The sequence below is a fragment of the Macaca thibetana genome, chromosome 12 (genome assembly GCF_024542745.1).
Source record: "Macaca thibetana thibetana isolate TM-01 chromosome 12, ASM2454274v1, whole genome shotgun sequence".
NCBI lineage: Eukaryota > Metazoa > Chordata > Mammalia > Primates > Cercopithecidae > Macaca > Macaca thibetana.
This window is the reverse complement of record NC_065589.1, coordinates 42,290,653-42,304,636: the sequence shown is the minus strand read 5'-3', so window position 1 is coordinate 42,304,636 and position 13,984 is coordinate 42,290,653. Positions and strand designations below refer to the sequence as shown.

The 13,984-nt window shown below is 41.3% G+C and overlaps 1 protein-coding gene across 1 annotated transcript in view; it reads left to right on the top strand.

Annotated features, from left to right (window-relative positions):
* LOC126932129 (aldehyde oxidase 1) overlaps positions 1-13,984 on the top strand; it is an 88,304-nt gene that overhangs the window by 51,467 nt on the left and 22,853 nt on the right. The window contains exons 22-25 of the mRNA XM_050750676.1: positions 1,485-1,618; positions 2,774-2,861; positions 5,613-5,699; positions 7,415-7,606. Of these exons, the coding sequence (XP_050606633.1) occupies positions 1,485-1,618; positions 2,774-2,861; positions 5,613-5,699; positions 7,415-7,606 (501 nt within the window). The remainder of the gene's footprint in view (positions 1-1,484; positions 1,619-2,773; positions 2,862-5,612; positions 5,700-7,414; positions 7,607-13,984) is intronic.

Below are 13,984 nucleotides of genomic sequence, written 5' to 3'. Positions count from 1 at the left end.
AAACAATATTGAAAAGGATGCAACCAGGTGCTAAATCAGCAAAGGCAAAATTTACATGCGTGGAGAAATTAGGAAAAAGGAGAGCTTGCTGAGGGCTAGAATCATCCAGGAAGTCCCACAAAGAAGTCTTAAGTTTGGATTCAGAGTGAGAGTGAGGTTTGTCTAGATGGTAGGACAAGAGAGGTCACTTCCAGGCAATTCCACAGCAAGATCAAATGACATCCATTCATTTATTTTCTCAACTCTTCTGCAAGCATTTGTTGCCTGTTTCCTGTACCCCAGGCAGCACATGCATGGAAGGAAGGAGGAATAGCACAATGACCACCCCAGCTGGAATGGAGGGGTGCCTTAAAGGAGGCTAGGTTTAAGCATCAGGTTGAGAGTAAGGGAAATGAGGCAGAGGGGTCTTGATTCTGGTCATAAGGAGCCAGTGCTCTTAGCAGAAGAGTAGGAATGTAAGACTGGAGAATGAGGCCTCGTAAAAGGCAGGATCCTAAGGAGGGTCAGAGGAACTCCACTTCAGGCCTGCTTTACTCTTCACTCCCTGTGGGATGTTGGGTCCGTAACCTCATCCGTCTCAGGCTTCACATCTGTAAGAATCAATTATTAAGACTAAATGATCCCTAATCATTAGGATGGCAGAAAAGAGTGAGATCTGCATCCAGGAAAGACCAACTAGTCAACTTTAGCAGCAATCCAAACAAGAAGTGAGAAGTGCTTTTTTTTTTGAGACAGAGTCTCGCTTGGTCACCCAGGCTGGAGTGCAGGGTGCAATCTTAGCTCACTGCAATCTCTGCCTTTCAGGTTCAGGCAATTCTCCTGCCTCAGCCTCCTGAGTAGCTGGGATTACAGGCATGCACCACCATGCCTGGCTACTTTTTGTATTTTTAGAAGAGATGAGATTTCATCATGTTGGCCGGGCTGGGCTCAAACTCCTGACCTCAGGTGATCCGCCTACCTTGGACTCCCAAAGTGCTGGGATTACAGGCATGAGCCACCACACCTGGCTGAGAAGTGCTTATTTTCCAGCAGAGACAGTAGAATGCGGGGAAAAGACCCATGTTGAGTGAGGCTTAGAAGACTGCAAAATCCCACGGCTTCAGGAAACGTATGCCTAGGGATTAGTGTGAATAGAATACTTTAGATGTGGTTCATGGGGAAAATACAAAAAAGTATGAGCACAAAAATATGTCACTGGCAATGAAAACACTACTAATTAGTTTTGGCAATATCATCATAGCCAAGTATTGCTGAGATCAGGTGGGGCTGTGTGCCAGGGTTGTTGAACATTATCCCATTATTTAGCATAACCACACGGTGTGGGTGTCATGTGCAACATTAAAGAATCAAAACATCTAGTGGCTGCCACACTCCCATTTCAGGGGACAGTTTTGTTTGTTAAGATCATAGATGTGACAATAATAGTCACAGTTAAGTCCTTGCTGAAGATGGATCAGATTAATCAGAACTATTATTGTTCACAGGACATTGTTGCCTCCACCTTGAAGCTCCCAGCTAACAAGGTCATGTGCCATGTAAAGCGTGTTGGTGGAGCATTTGGAGGGAAGGCGTTCAAAACCGGAGTCATTGCAGCCGTCACTGCATTTGCCGCAAACAAGTAAGTGGAGAAAATCTGCTAAAAATAAAATGAAGTCACGCTGAAAGTTCTCACTGTCAGAATCAGTGAGGAAGAACCTGGGCCAAGATTATTTAATATCACATATACTATACAAACACACAATCAAGCTGCCAGCTTATTACACTTACTTGTCTTATACTGTCCTATAGAAACCAAAATAAGAATCAATTACTGAAAATAATAAAAGCCACAGAAAAAATATTATAATACCTAGAAAGTGGGCAGAAACAGGTCCTGAATGGGTGGGAGTTACTTGTCCTCAGCACCTGCTGGACTGAGCTATGTATGTAGAGGTCATATATATGAGTTTTTGAACCATGTACCTATGTATACATATACACATATATGTTTATATACATACACATAAACATATATGTATGTTTGTGTGTATATATGGACATTCTTCAATATATCAAAGATATTTTTGTAAAATGGGGTCCCATATACACACACATATATACATATATGTACATATACATACACGCATATGTGTATGTACATGCATATACATTTGTGTATATATGTGCATATATGTATATGTGTGTATATGTATATTTTCTTGATTTAAATAGAGACTTTGCTTTTGTTATGCTTACATTCATTTATATAGCCATTTTCCTTTGAGGATCTCAAAAAATTCTCATGGAAAATTGTCTCTGGAGCAGGCACACCTAGAAGGCTTAATTTGTTTGCTGAGTAATATGGGTCAGTTCCTCCATCTCAGGAAGCAAAAAGACCTTGATTCCAAATCTCTCCCATCAGGGAGCGCTGGATAGTTAGACAGCACCTGCATTCTTCCATTTCTGGTGAGTCTAAAATAAGACCTTGGGACCATTTGCCTATAATAAAGGTTGTTACTGCAACAGGAAATGCTCCCAACGCAATGCCCTGGAGCCCCTGGCACCCGAGAGCCTCCGTCCCACAAGTTGCAAATGCCTGGCATTACTCCCTGACCTCACAGGAGGAAAGCCCACTGTGTACGCCTTAGGTCAGCAGAGGCTAGGCGTGGGAAGTAGTCGTGTTGTTCTGTGGTGCGCGTAGGCTTCCCTCAGGCTCTTGCTAGGAGTTACATAAACCCCAGAGAATGCCTACTAGGTAAGAGAGTTTACTTCACTTGCTTTTTTTCTGTTTTAGACATGGCCGTGCAGTTCGCTGTGTTCTGGAACGAGGAGAAGACATGTTAATAACTGGAGGCCGCCATCCTTACCTTGGAAAGTACAAAGTGAGTACAAGAAGGTGTGGAGGAATGATTTATGTTGTAGATATAACATCCTATCAGTGCACAGGGCAGCCTTTGGCTGCTCTCTAGTGGGGAGTAACAATGAGCAAATCAACAAACAGAGCATCTATTTAACTTTCTATTTGTTGCACTGACTTTTAATTACTAGCTGGTTCAATGGAGGCTTTTCTGCTTAGCTCAAAGATGTCAGTTTCAGAAATAAAACACTTGGTGCTAGCTGGTATTGGCTGTACAGAGCGAATAACTAGGAAACATGAGTGTGTACATCATTAAAGTAGATCTGATTACCATACTTATTCCCACATATTAAAAAGGTAAAAGTAGAATAATTCTCATAACAGTATTTGTAATAAAAACAATTATTTATAAATGGGTTCCTCATTCTTCAATGTATCAAGGATATTTTTGTAAAATGGGGTTCCAGAAATTCATAGAAAAAAATTTGTAGCAGAAAATAGTGATTCTTTTGCTTTATAAGAAAAATTGTACTTGTCAGAGTGGGCTAACTGCTCTAACAAACAACTTAAAAGCTCTTAAGCTTTCATGATGTCATTTCTTGCTCAAGTAACAGCTCAGTATAATCATTGAGGGGAAAGGGGGAGGATTCTGCTTTGTAAAATCATTGAGGACTGGAGCTGTTTCCATTTATTGGTGCCACTGTGCCCTTGGACTGCATCATCCAATATAGTGGTCCCTAGGGGCATATGACTATTTAAATCTAAATTATCCAAATTAAATACAATTAGAAATTTAGCTCCATAGTTGTATTAGCTATATTACAAGTGCTCAGTAGCCACATGTGGTTAGTGTCTGCCATATTGGACAGTGCAGAAGCAGAACATTACCATCATCACAGAAAGTTTTATTGGGTATCACTGCCCTGCAAACTCTGATTCTTCCAGGAGATCTTTTGCTGAGGGCAGCAGACAGGGAAGAGAGAGAGAGCATGGAGTGCCATGTGGTTGGTGCTTTAGGTTTTAGGCACCGGACCTCAGTTGTGTCCAGATGTCATTGGCGAGACCTCTGTCACCTAACTGTAAGGGAGGCTGGGAAATGTCATCTTCCTGTGCACCCAGGATGAAAGACAATAGGATTTGTTAAATGCATAGCATTGTCTCCATCACAAAACTGCATAACTACATACAGGTTTTTTAGGAGATAATGAATGTTTCCATTTCACATCACACTCTGAACTGTATTTTGAATCTGATCTAGCTCAGAAATATTTGTTACAGTAAACTTTATCCTGAAGGAGATTTTTAAAAATAAGACATATGTGAAGTCATTACAAAAACATAACAATCTCAGGTTAAAAGATGGAGACAGGAATATGAGTTGGAGTATATATAGGCACCTTCTTAGAGAAGGTAAAATATAGGTCTTCAAGAATGGAGGCCAGGCACGGTGGCTCAGGCCTGTAATCCTAGCACTTTGGGAGGCTGAGGTGGGTGGATTGCCTGAGCTCAGGAGTTTGAGATCAGCATGGGCAACACAGTGAAACCCTGTCTCTACTAAAAATATGAAAAATTAGCCAGGTGTGGCAGCAGGCACCTGTAATCCCAGCGACTTGGGAGGCTGAGGCAGGAGAATCGCTTGAACCTGGGAGGCAGAGGTTGCAGCGAGCCAAGATAGCGCCACTGCACTCCAGCCTGGGTGACAGAGTGAGACTCTGTTACAAAAAAAACCCAGAATAGATAGACAGAAAGAAGGCATGCCAGGTGTGGGAATAATAAGAGCAAAACTACAGAGGTGTAATAAACATGGCATGTTTGATAGAGGCAGGAGTAAGGGGAGAGGGGGAATTAGAACACAAAGCACTTCCTGGAGGGTAGTGAAAAATAGGATTGATGGGCTTAGGTGATGCCTGACTGAGAGGGGCCTACAGTCCCAGAGTGGGAAGTTTAAACTTGATCTTAAAAGAAAGAGTGAGACTGAGTGAATCCTTGACTGGCTCAGTGCCGTAATTAAACATGGGTTCTTTGGGGAGGCTAAGAGGATGGTCTGGGGAGGATAGAGGATGGAAGCTGGTAGACCAGCGGGAGGCAGCTGATGCATTCAGACATGAAGCAGTTGGGGGGTCTGAATATGATAGTAAGATGTAGAAGAGATGGGTCCAAGAGCCATTATAGTGTAAAATAAAACAGGATTAGTGAAAATCTTGGCAAAATGCAATGAAGAATAAAACCATAAACATGACTTGGAGGGTTTTAGAAGAAAGCGACAAGTTGGAAGGAGAAGCCGATCTGGAAGGACAATGAAGAACTTGTTTGTGTAAATGCTGGGGGAAGAAGTGACAACAGGACCCTGAAGCAGAAATGTCCTTCACCCCCATGGGACTTGGTTGAAAGGACTGGATTATAGTGACAGAAGCCGTTGCCATAATGGTGACTAAAACTATGAGAAAATAGTGTTTTCTGATGGAGAGTAGTGTGAGGAAAGGTGATATGAATACTATTTATGGTAGTAATATTAATTATATTTAGAGTACTTGCTATGTTTCAGGCACTTGCCTATAATTTTCTATGTGTTGCCTTATTTACTTCCATTTCACAAATCGCCTGTGTGGTTACATAGCTTGCCTAAGATCACAGAGCTAGTTATATATTATCCAAGAAGTCACTGCCAAATCCAATGTCATGACGCTTTTCCCCTATGTGTGGAGGGTTCGCAAATGACAAAATTTAGAGAGACTTGGCCACTGTTCCAGCATTCGATGTTGGTTCTCTTCCCCAGGCTGGATTCATGAATGATGGCAGAATCTTGGCCCTGGACATGGAGCATTATAGCAATGCAGGCAACTCTTTGGATGAATCATTATTGGTAAGTGTTTTAAGGAACAAGTTCACATTCCTGAAAGAGTGTTACATAAAATGATTTAACTTAGAAAATGTCCAATAGTTAAGTAATATTTGATTATAAAGGCATAATGACCATTCTTGCAGGGATAGCCATGTGTTACTTCCTGGTGTCAGCCCAGAGATGCTGGCTGAGTTGTATCTGTGTTCACCCCTGGCTTCCCAAACTTAGAACTGTTTTCCCAGATTCACACATGAGACCAACCTTTCTCAGCTTTGGCCCTACTGACATTTTGGAGTGTGTAGCTCTTTATGGTGGGGACTATCCTGCTCATTGTACCATCTTTGGCCTCTACTTAGTAGGTGTCAGTGGCATTACCACCCTCTAGTCTTTTTATTTTTTACTTTTTACTTTTTGAGACAGAGACTCCCTCTGTTGCCCAGGCTGTAGTACAGTGGCTCAAGCGATCCTCCTACCTCAGCCTCCCAGGTAGCTGGGACTGCAGGTACATGCCGCCATGCCTAGCTAATTTTTTTTAATTATTATTTTATAGAGATGGGGTCTCACTATGTTGCCAGAGCTGATCTCAAACTACTAGGCTCAAACAATCCTCCCATCGTGCTGAGATTACAGGTGTGAGCCACTATGTCCACCCCAACCCCAAATAAAAATGTTTCGACCAAGCCGGGCACGGTGGCTCACGCCTGTAACCCCAGCACTATGGGAGGCTGAGGTGGGTGGATCACTTGAGGCCAGGAGTTCGAGACCAGCCTGACCACGTGGTGAAATCCTGTTTCTACTAAAAATACAAAATTAGCTGGGTATGGTGGCACACACCTGTAATCCCAGCTATTTGGGAGGCTGAGGCAGGAGAATCACTTGAACCCCGGAGGCAGAGGTTGCAGTGAGCCCAGATTGCGCCATTGCACTCCATCCTGGGTAACAAAAATGAAACTCCATCTCAAAACAAAAAAGAGTTTCAACCAAAATGTTAACAATGAAAAATGTCTCCAGGCATTGCGAAATGTCCCCCGGAGCAGGGAAAAGATTGCTCACGATTAAGAACCAACACATTAGACCCAATGCCAAAACATTTTTTTCTGTTTTCTCTGTCTTCTAGGATATTATAATCATTACATTATATAAACCCAGTGCTTGGGGCCTGTGAACATATCAAAGGCCTTTGTATGTTTGAAATCTTAAAAAATGCATTAAGGTCAGGCGCGGTGGCTCACGCCTGTAATCCCAGTACTTTGGGAGGCTGAGGCAGGTGGATCACGGGGTCAGGAGATTGAGACCATCCTGGCTAACATGGTGAAACCCCGTCTCTACTAAAATACAAAAAATTACCTGGGCATAGTGGTGGGTGCCTGTAATCCCAGCTACTCGGGAGGCTGAGGCAGAAAAATGGTGTGAACCCGGGAGGTGGAGCTTGCAGTGAATGGAAATCACGCCACTGCACTCCAGCCTGGGCAACAGAGTGAGACTCCATCTCAAAAAAAAAAAAAATGCATTAACTCCAAAATACAAAAATAATAATGCTCTCAAAGGAAACATTATTCAAATACTTAAAAATTATTTTATAGCAAAAATGTGTTTAATTGGGGGATGGGAATATTTTAGCATGTTTGATGAGATGTAAAGAGGGCTGCCATTCCCAGCCTGGTTTTGGTATGAGGTCGTAGGATGGTGAAACAGGTTCAGAAGGTCTTAATCACATCAACTCTGGATTTCTCCAGGTGATAGAAATGGGACTTCTGAAAATGGACAATGCTTACAAGTTTCCCAACCTCCGCTGCCGGGGTTGGGCATGCAGAACCAACCTTCCATCCAACACGGCTTTTCGTGGGTTTGGCTTTCCTCAGGCAGGGCTGATCACCGAATCTTGTATCATGGAAGTTGCAGCCAAATGTGGACTATCCCCTGAGAAGGTAATGCTAAATTAGCTTCACAGACAAAACATGTGGAATGTCGGAGAATGGGGGCCATTCAGGTTGAGGAATTTGAGACCCAGAGGGGTAGATGATTTGTGCCAGGTCCCTCAGCTAACTGGTTAAGGCAGAACCCAGACTCCAAAGTCCAGCAATCCTCACCCCCTTACTCAGACGCCTGCTCCAAAATCCCAAAGCAGAAGATCCTGAGGAGTGAGCACTGCATTCTCCCCTGGCTGGTGAGAAGCTTCCATTGGCTGGGGGTATAACTGCTACCCACAATTCCATCACGGCTGTTGTTCCCCGCTTCCCAAACATCTCAGCCAGCTGTGAAAAAGTTGGTCATTTCAGTTGCTAAACTGATCTCCTTTTTGTTCTTTTTTTTCCTTTGTAACATTAATAGATTGGCTTTTATTTTTATTTATTTCCGTAAGTTATTGGGGTACAGGTGGTATTTGGTTACATGAGTAAGTTCTTTAGTGGTGAATTGTGAGATTTTGGTGCACCCATCACCCGAGCAGTGTACACTGCACCATATTTGTAGTCTTTTATCCCTCGCTCCCCTCCCACTCTTCCCCCCAAGTCCCCAAAGTCCATTGTCTTTGTGTCCCCAGAGCTTAGCTCCCACATATCAGAGAGAACATATGATGTTTGGTTTTCCATTCCTGAATTACTTGCTTAGAATAATAGTCTCTAGTCTCATTCAGGTCACTGCAAATGCTGTTAATTCATTCCTTTTTTATGGCTGTGTAGTATTCCATCATACACACATATATATACTTATACATACACACCACAGTTTCTTTATCCACTCATTGATTGGTGGGCATTTGGGTTGATTCCATGATTTTGTTATTGTGAATCGTGTTGCTATAAACATGCACGTGCAAGTATCTTTTTCAAATAATGACTTCTTTTCCTCTGGGTGGATACCCAGTAGTGGGATTGCTGGATCAAATGGTAGTTCTACTTTTAGTTCTTTAAGGAATCTCCACACTGTTTTCCATAGTGGCGGTACTAGTTTACCTTCCCACCAGCAGTGCAGAAGTGTTCCCTGTTACTGCATTGAAGCCAACATGTACAGTTTTTTGATTTTTTGATTATGGACATTCTTGGAAGAGTAAGGTGGTATCACATTGTGGTTTCGGTTTGCATTGCCCTGATTATTGGTGACGATGTCCTTAGCTCACTTTTTGATGGGATTGTTTGTTTCTTTCTTACTGATTTGTTTGAGTTTGTTGTAGGTTCTGGATATTAGTCCTTTGTCAGATATGCAGGTTGTGAAGATTTTCTCCCACTCTGTGAGTGTTCCTTTTGCCATGCAGAAAGCTCTTTAGTTTATTTAGCTCCCAGCTATTTATCTGTGTTTTTATTGCATTTGCTTTTGGGTTCTTGGTCATGAAATCCTTGCCTAAGCCAATGTCTAAAAGGGTTTTTCCAATGTTCTCTTCTAGAATTTTAATAGTTTCAGGTCTTAGGTTTAAGTCCTTAATCTATCTTGAGTTAATTTTTGTATAAGGTCACAGATGAGGATCCAGTTTCATTCTCACTACACATGGCTAGCCAATTATCCCAGCACCATTTGTTGAAAAGGGTGCCCTTTCCCCACGTTATTATTTTGTTTGCTTTGTCAAAGATCAGTTGGGTGGAAGTATTTGGGTTTATTTCTGGGTTCTCTATTCTGTTCCACTGCTCTGTGTGCCTATTTTTATACCAGTACTACACTGTTTCGGTGACTATGGCCTTCTAGTATAGTTTGAAATCAGGTAGTGTGATGCCTCCAGATTTGTTCACTTTGCGTAGTCTTACTTTAGCTATGCAGGCTTTTTTTTGGTTTCATATGAACTTTAGAATTGTTTTTTCTAATTCTGTGAAGAATGATGATGGTATTTTGATGGGAATTGCTTTGAATTTGTAGATTGCTTTTCAATATGGTCATTTTCACAATATTGATTCTACCCATCCATGAGCATGGGATGTGTTTCCGTTTGTTTGTGTCGTCTGTGATTTCTTTCAGCAGTGTTTTGTAGTTTTCCTTGTAGAGGTCTCTCAACTCCTTGATTAGGTATATTCCTAAGTATTTTATTATTATTATTTGCAACTATTGTAAAAGGGGTTGTGTTCTTGATTTGATTCTCTGCTTGCTCACCATTGGTATACAGAAGAACTTCTGATTTGTATACATTAATCTTGTATCCAGAAACTTTGCTGAATTCTTTTATCAGTTCTAGGAGCCTTGTAGAGGAGTCCTTAGGGTTTTCAAGGTAAACGATCATATCGTCAGCAAACAGTGACAGTTTGACTTCCTCTTTGCCGATTTGGATGCCCTTTATTTCTTTCTCTTGTCTGATTGTTCAGATTAGGACTTCCAGTACTATGTCGAAGACGAGTGGTTAGAGTGGGCATCCTTGTCTCGTTTCGGTTCTCAGAGGGAATGCCTTCAACTTTTCCCCATTCAGTATTATGTTGGCTGTGTGCTTGTCATAGATGGCTTTTATTACATTAAGGCATGTCCTTTTTATGCTGATTTTGCTGAGAGTTTTAATCATAAAGAGATGCTGGATTTTGTTAAATGCTTTTTCTGCATTGAGATGATCATGTGATATTTGTTTTTAATTATGTTTGTGTAGTGTATCAGATTTATTGACTTGCGTGTGTTAAACCATCCCTGCATCCCTGGATCCCTGGTATGAATCCCTCTTGATCATGGTGGGTTATCTTTTTGATATGTTGTTGGATTCGGTTAGCTAGTATTTTGTTAAGGATTTTAACATCAATGTTCATCAAGGGTATTGGTCTGTAGTTTTCTTTTTTGGTTATGTCCTTTCCTGGTTTTGTTATTAGGGTGATGCTGGCTTCATAAAATGAATTTAGTTAAGGTTCCTTCTTTCTCTATCTTGTGAAATAGTGTCAAAAGGATTGGTACCAATTCTTCTTCAAATGTCTGGTGGAATTCTGCTGTGAATCCGTCTGGTCCTGGACTTTTTGTTGTTGGTAATTTTTAAATTACCATTTCAATCTCGCTCTTGTTATTGGTCTGTTAAGGGTATCTAATTCTTCCTGATTAAAACTAGCGGGTGTATATTTCCAGGAATTTATCCATCTCTTCTAGGTTTGCTAGTTTATGTGTGTAAAGGTGCTCATAGTAGCTGTGAATCATCTCTTGTATTTCAGTGTTATCAGTTGTAATATCTCCTGTTTTTGTTTCTTAGTGAGGTTATTTGGATTTTCAGTCTTCTTAGTTAATCTTGCTAATGGTCTATCAATTTTATTTATCTTTTCAAAGAAACAGATTTTTGTTTCATTAATCTTTTGTATTTTTTTTTTCCAGTTTCATTTAGTTCTGCTCTGATCTCGGTAATTTCCTTTCTTCTGCTGGGTTTGGATTTAGTTTGTTCTTGTTTCTCTAGTTCCTTGAGGTGTGACCTTAGCATGTCAGTTTGTGCTCTTTCAGTCTTTTTGACATAGGCATTTAGGGCTATGAACTTTCCTCTTAGCACCGCCTTTGCTGTATCTCAGAGGTTTCGATAGGTTGTGTCACTATTGTCATTTAGTTCAAAGAATATTTTAATTTCCATTTGATTTCGTTTTTGGCCCAATGCTCATTCAGGAGCAGGTTATTTAATTTACATGTATTTGCATGGTTTTGAAGATTCCTTTTGGAGCTCATTTCCAGTTTTATTCCACTGTGGTCTGAGAGAGTGCTTGATATAATTTCAGTTTTCTTAAATGTATTGAGCTTGTTTTATGGCCTATCATATGGTCTATCTTGGAGAAAGTTCCATGTGCTGTTGAACAGAATGTATATTCTGCAGTTGTTAGATGAAATGTTCTGTATATATCTGTTTAGTCCATTTGTTCCAAGGTATAGTTTAAATACATTGTTTCTTTGTTGACTTTCTGTCTTGATGACCTGTCTAGTCCTGTCAGTGGAGTATTGCAGTTCCGCACTATTATTGTATTGCTGTCTATCTCATTTCTTAGGTCTATTAGTAATTGTTTTATAAATTTGGGAGCTCCAATGTTAGGTGTGTATATGTTTAAGATTGTGATATTTTCCTGTTGGACAAGGCCTTTTACCATTATATAATGTCCCTATTTGTCTCTTTTAACTCTTGCTTTAAAATTTGTTTTGTCTGATATAAGAATAGTTACTCCTGCTCGCTTTTGGTGTCCATTTGTATGAATTGCCTTTTTCCACCCCTTTACTTTAAGTTCATATGAGTCCTTATGTGTTAGGTGAATCTTCTGAAGGCACTAGATGGTTAGTGAGTTCTTATCTATTCTGCGGTTCTGTATCTTTTAAGTGGAGAATTTAAGCCATTTATAGTCAATGTTAGTATTGAAATGAGAGGTACTGTTGCATTCATCATGCTTTTTGTTGCCTGTGTACTTTTGTTTGTTTGTTTGTTTTTGCTTTTTAACATGTATTTCTGTTTTATAGGTTCTGTGTGATTTATGCTTTAAAGAAGTTCTGTTTTGATGTATTTCCAGGATTTGTTTCAAGATTTAGAGCTCCTTTTAGCAGTTCTTGCAGTGGTGACTTGGTAATGGTGAATTCTCTCAGCATTTGTTTGTCTGAAAGCAACTGTATCTTTCCTTCATATATGATGCTTAGTTCCACTGGATACAGAATTCTTGGCTGATAATTGTTTTGTTTGAGGAGGCTGAAGATAGGGCCCCAATCCGTTCTAGTTTGTAGGGTTTCTGCTGAGAAATCTGCTGTTAATCTGATAGTTTTTCCTTTAGAGGTTACCTGGTGCTTTTGCCTCACAGCTCTTAAGATTCTTTCCTTTGTCTTAACTTTGGATAACCTGATGACAATGTGCCTAGGCGAAGATATTTTTGAGATGAATTTTGAGGTGTTCTTTGTGCTTCTTGTATTTGGATGTCTAGGTCTCTAGCAAGGCTGGGGAAGTTTTCCTTGATTATCCCCCCGAATATGTCTTCCAAGCTTTTAGAATTATCTACTTTCCTAGCAACACTGATTATTCTTAAGTTTGGTTGTTTAACATAATCCCAGACTTCTTGGAGACTTTGTTCATATTTTTCTATTCTTTTCTCTTTGTCTTTGTTGGACTGGGTTAATTCAAAGACCTTGTCTTTGAGCTCTGAATTTCTTTCTTCTACTTGTTCAGTTCTATTACTGAGACTTTCCAGAGCATTTTGCATTTCTAAACGTGTGTCCAAAGTTTCCTGAATTTTTGTTTTTTCTTTAAGCTATTTATTTCCTTGAATATTTCTCCCTCACTTCTTGTATCATTTTTTTGATTTCTTTGTATTGGGCTTTGCCTTTCTCTTGTTCCTCCCTGGTTAGTTTAGTAACTAACCTCCTGAATTCTTTTTCAGGTAAATCAGAGATTTCTTCTTGGTTTGGATCCATTGCTGGTGAACTAGTGTGATTTTTTGGAGATGTTGAAGAGCCTTGTTTTGTCATGTTACCAGGGTTGGTTTTCTGGTTCCATCTCATTTGAGTAGACTCTGTCAGAGGGAAAGTTTAGGGCTGAAGGCTGTTGTTCAGATTCTTTTGTCCCATGGAATGTTGCCTTGATGTAGTACTCTCCCTCTTTCCCTATGGATGTGGCTGTGAGCTGAACTGCAGTGATTTTTGTCTTTCTTCTGGGTCTAGCCACCCAGCGAGTCTACCCAGGTCCAGGCTGGTACTGAGAGTTGTCTGCACAGAGTCCTGTGATGTGAACCATCTGTGGGTCTCTCTGCCATGGATACCAGTGCCTGTTCGGGTGGAGGTGATGGAGGGTGCAGTGGACTCCATGAGGGTCCTTAGCTTTGGTGGTTTATGCTCTATTTTTGTACTGGTTGGCCTCCTGCTAAGAGGTGGCACTTTCCAGAAAGCATCAGCTGTAGTAATGTGGAGAGGGTCTGGTGGTAGGTGGGGCCGTAGAACTCCCAAGATTAAATGGCCTTTGTTTTCCACTACCAGGGTGGATAGGGAAGGACCATCAGGTGGGGGCGGTGCTAGGCATATCTGAGCTCACACTCTCCTTGGGTGGATCTTGCCGTGGCTGCTGTGTGGGTTAGGGGAGAGATTCCCAGGTCACTGGAGTTGTGTACCTAGGAGAATTATGGCTGCCTCTGCTGAGTCATGCAGGTTGTTAGGGAAGTGAGGGAAAGCCAGCAGTTACAGGCCTCTCCCAGCTCCCATACAAACTGAAGGGTTGGTCTCACTCCCACCGTGCACCCCCCAGCAGCCCTGAGTGTGTTTCCAGGCAGAGGGTGTGATGGGCTTGAAAACTTGCCCTGGGCTACATCCCTCCCAGCTGCGAGAGAAAAGGGCTTGGTTCTTCCCTGGCCTGTGGAGTCTGCACACCATATTGGTGCCCTCCCACCGAGCTCTGGCCAGGAGGCTTCTTGCCTCAT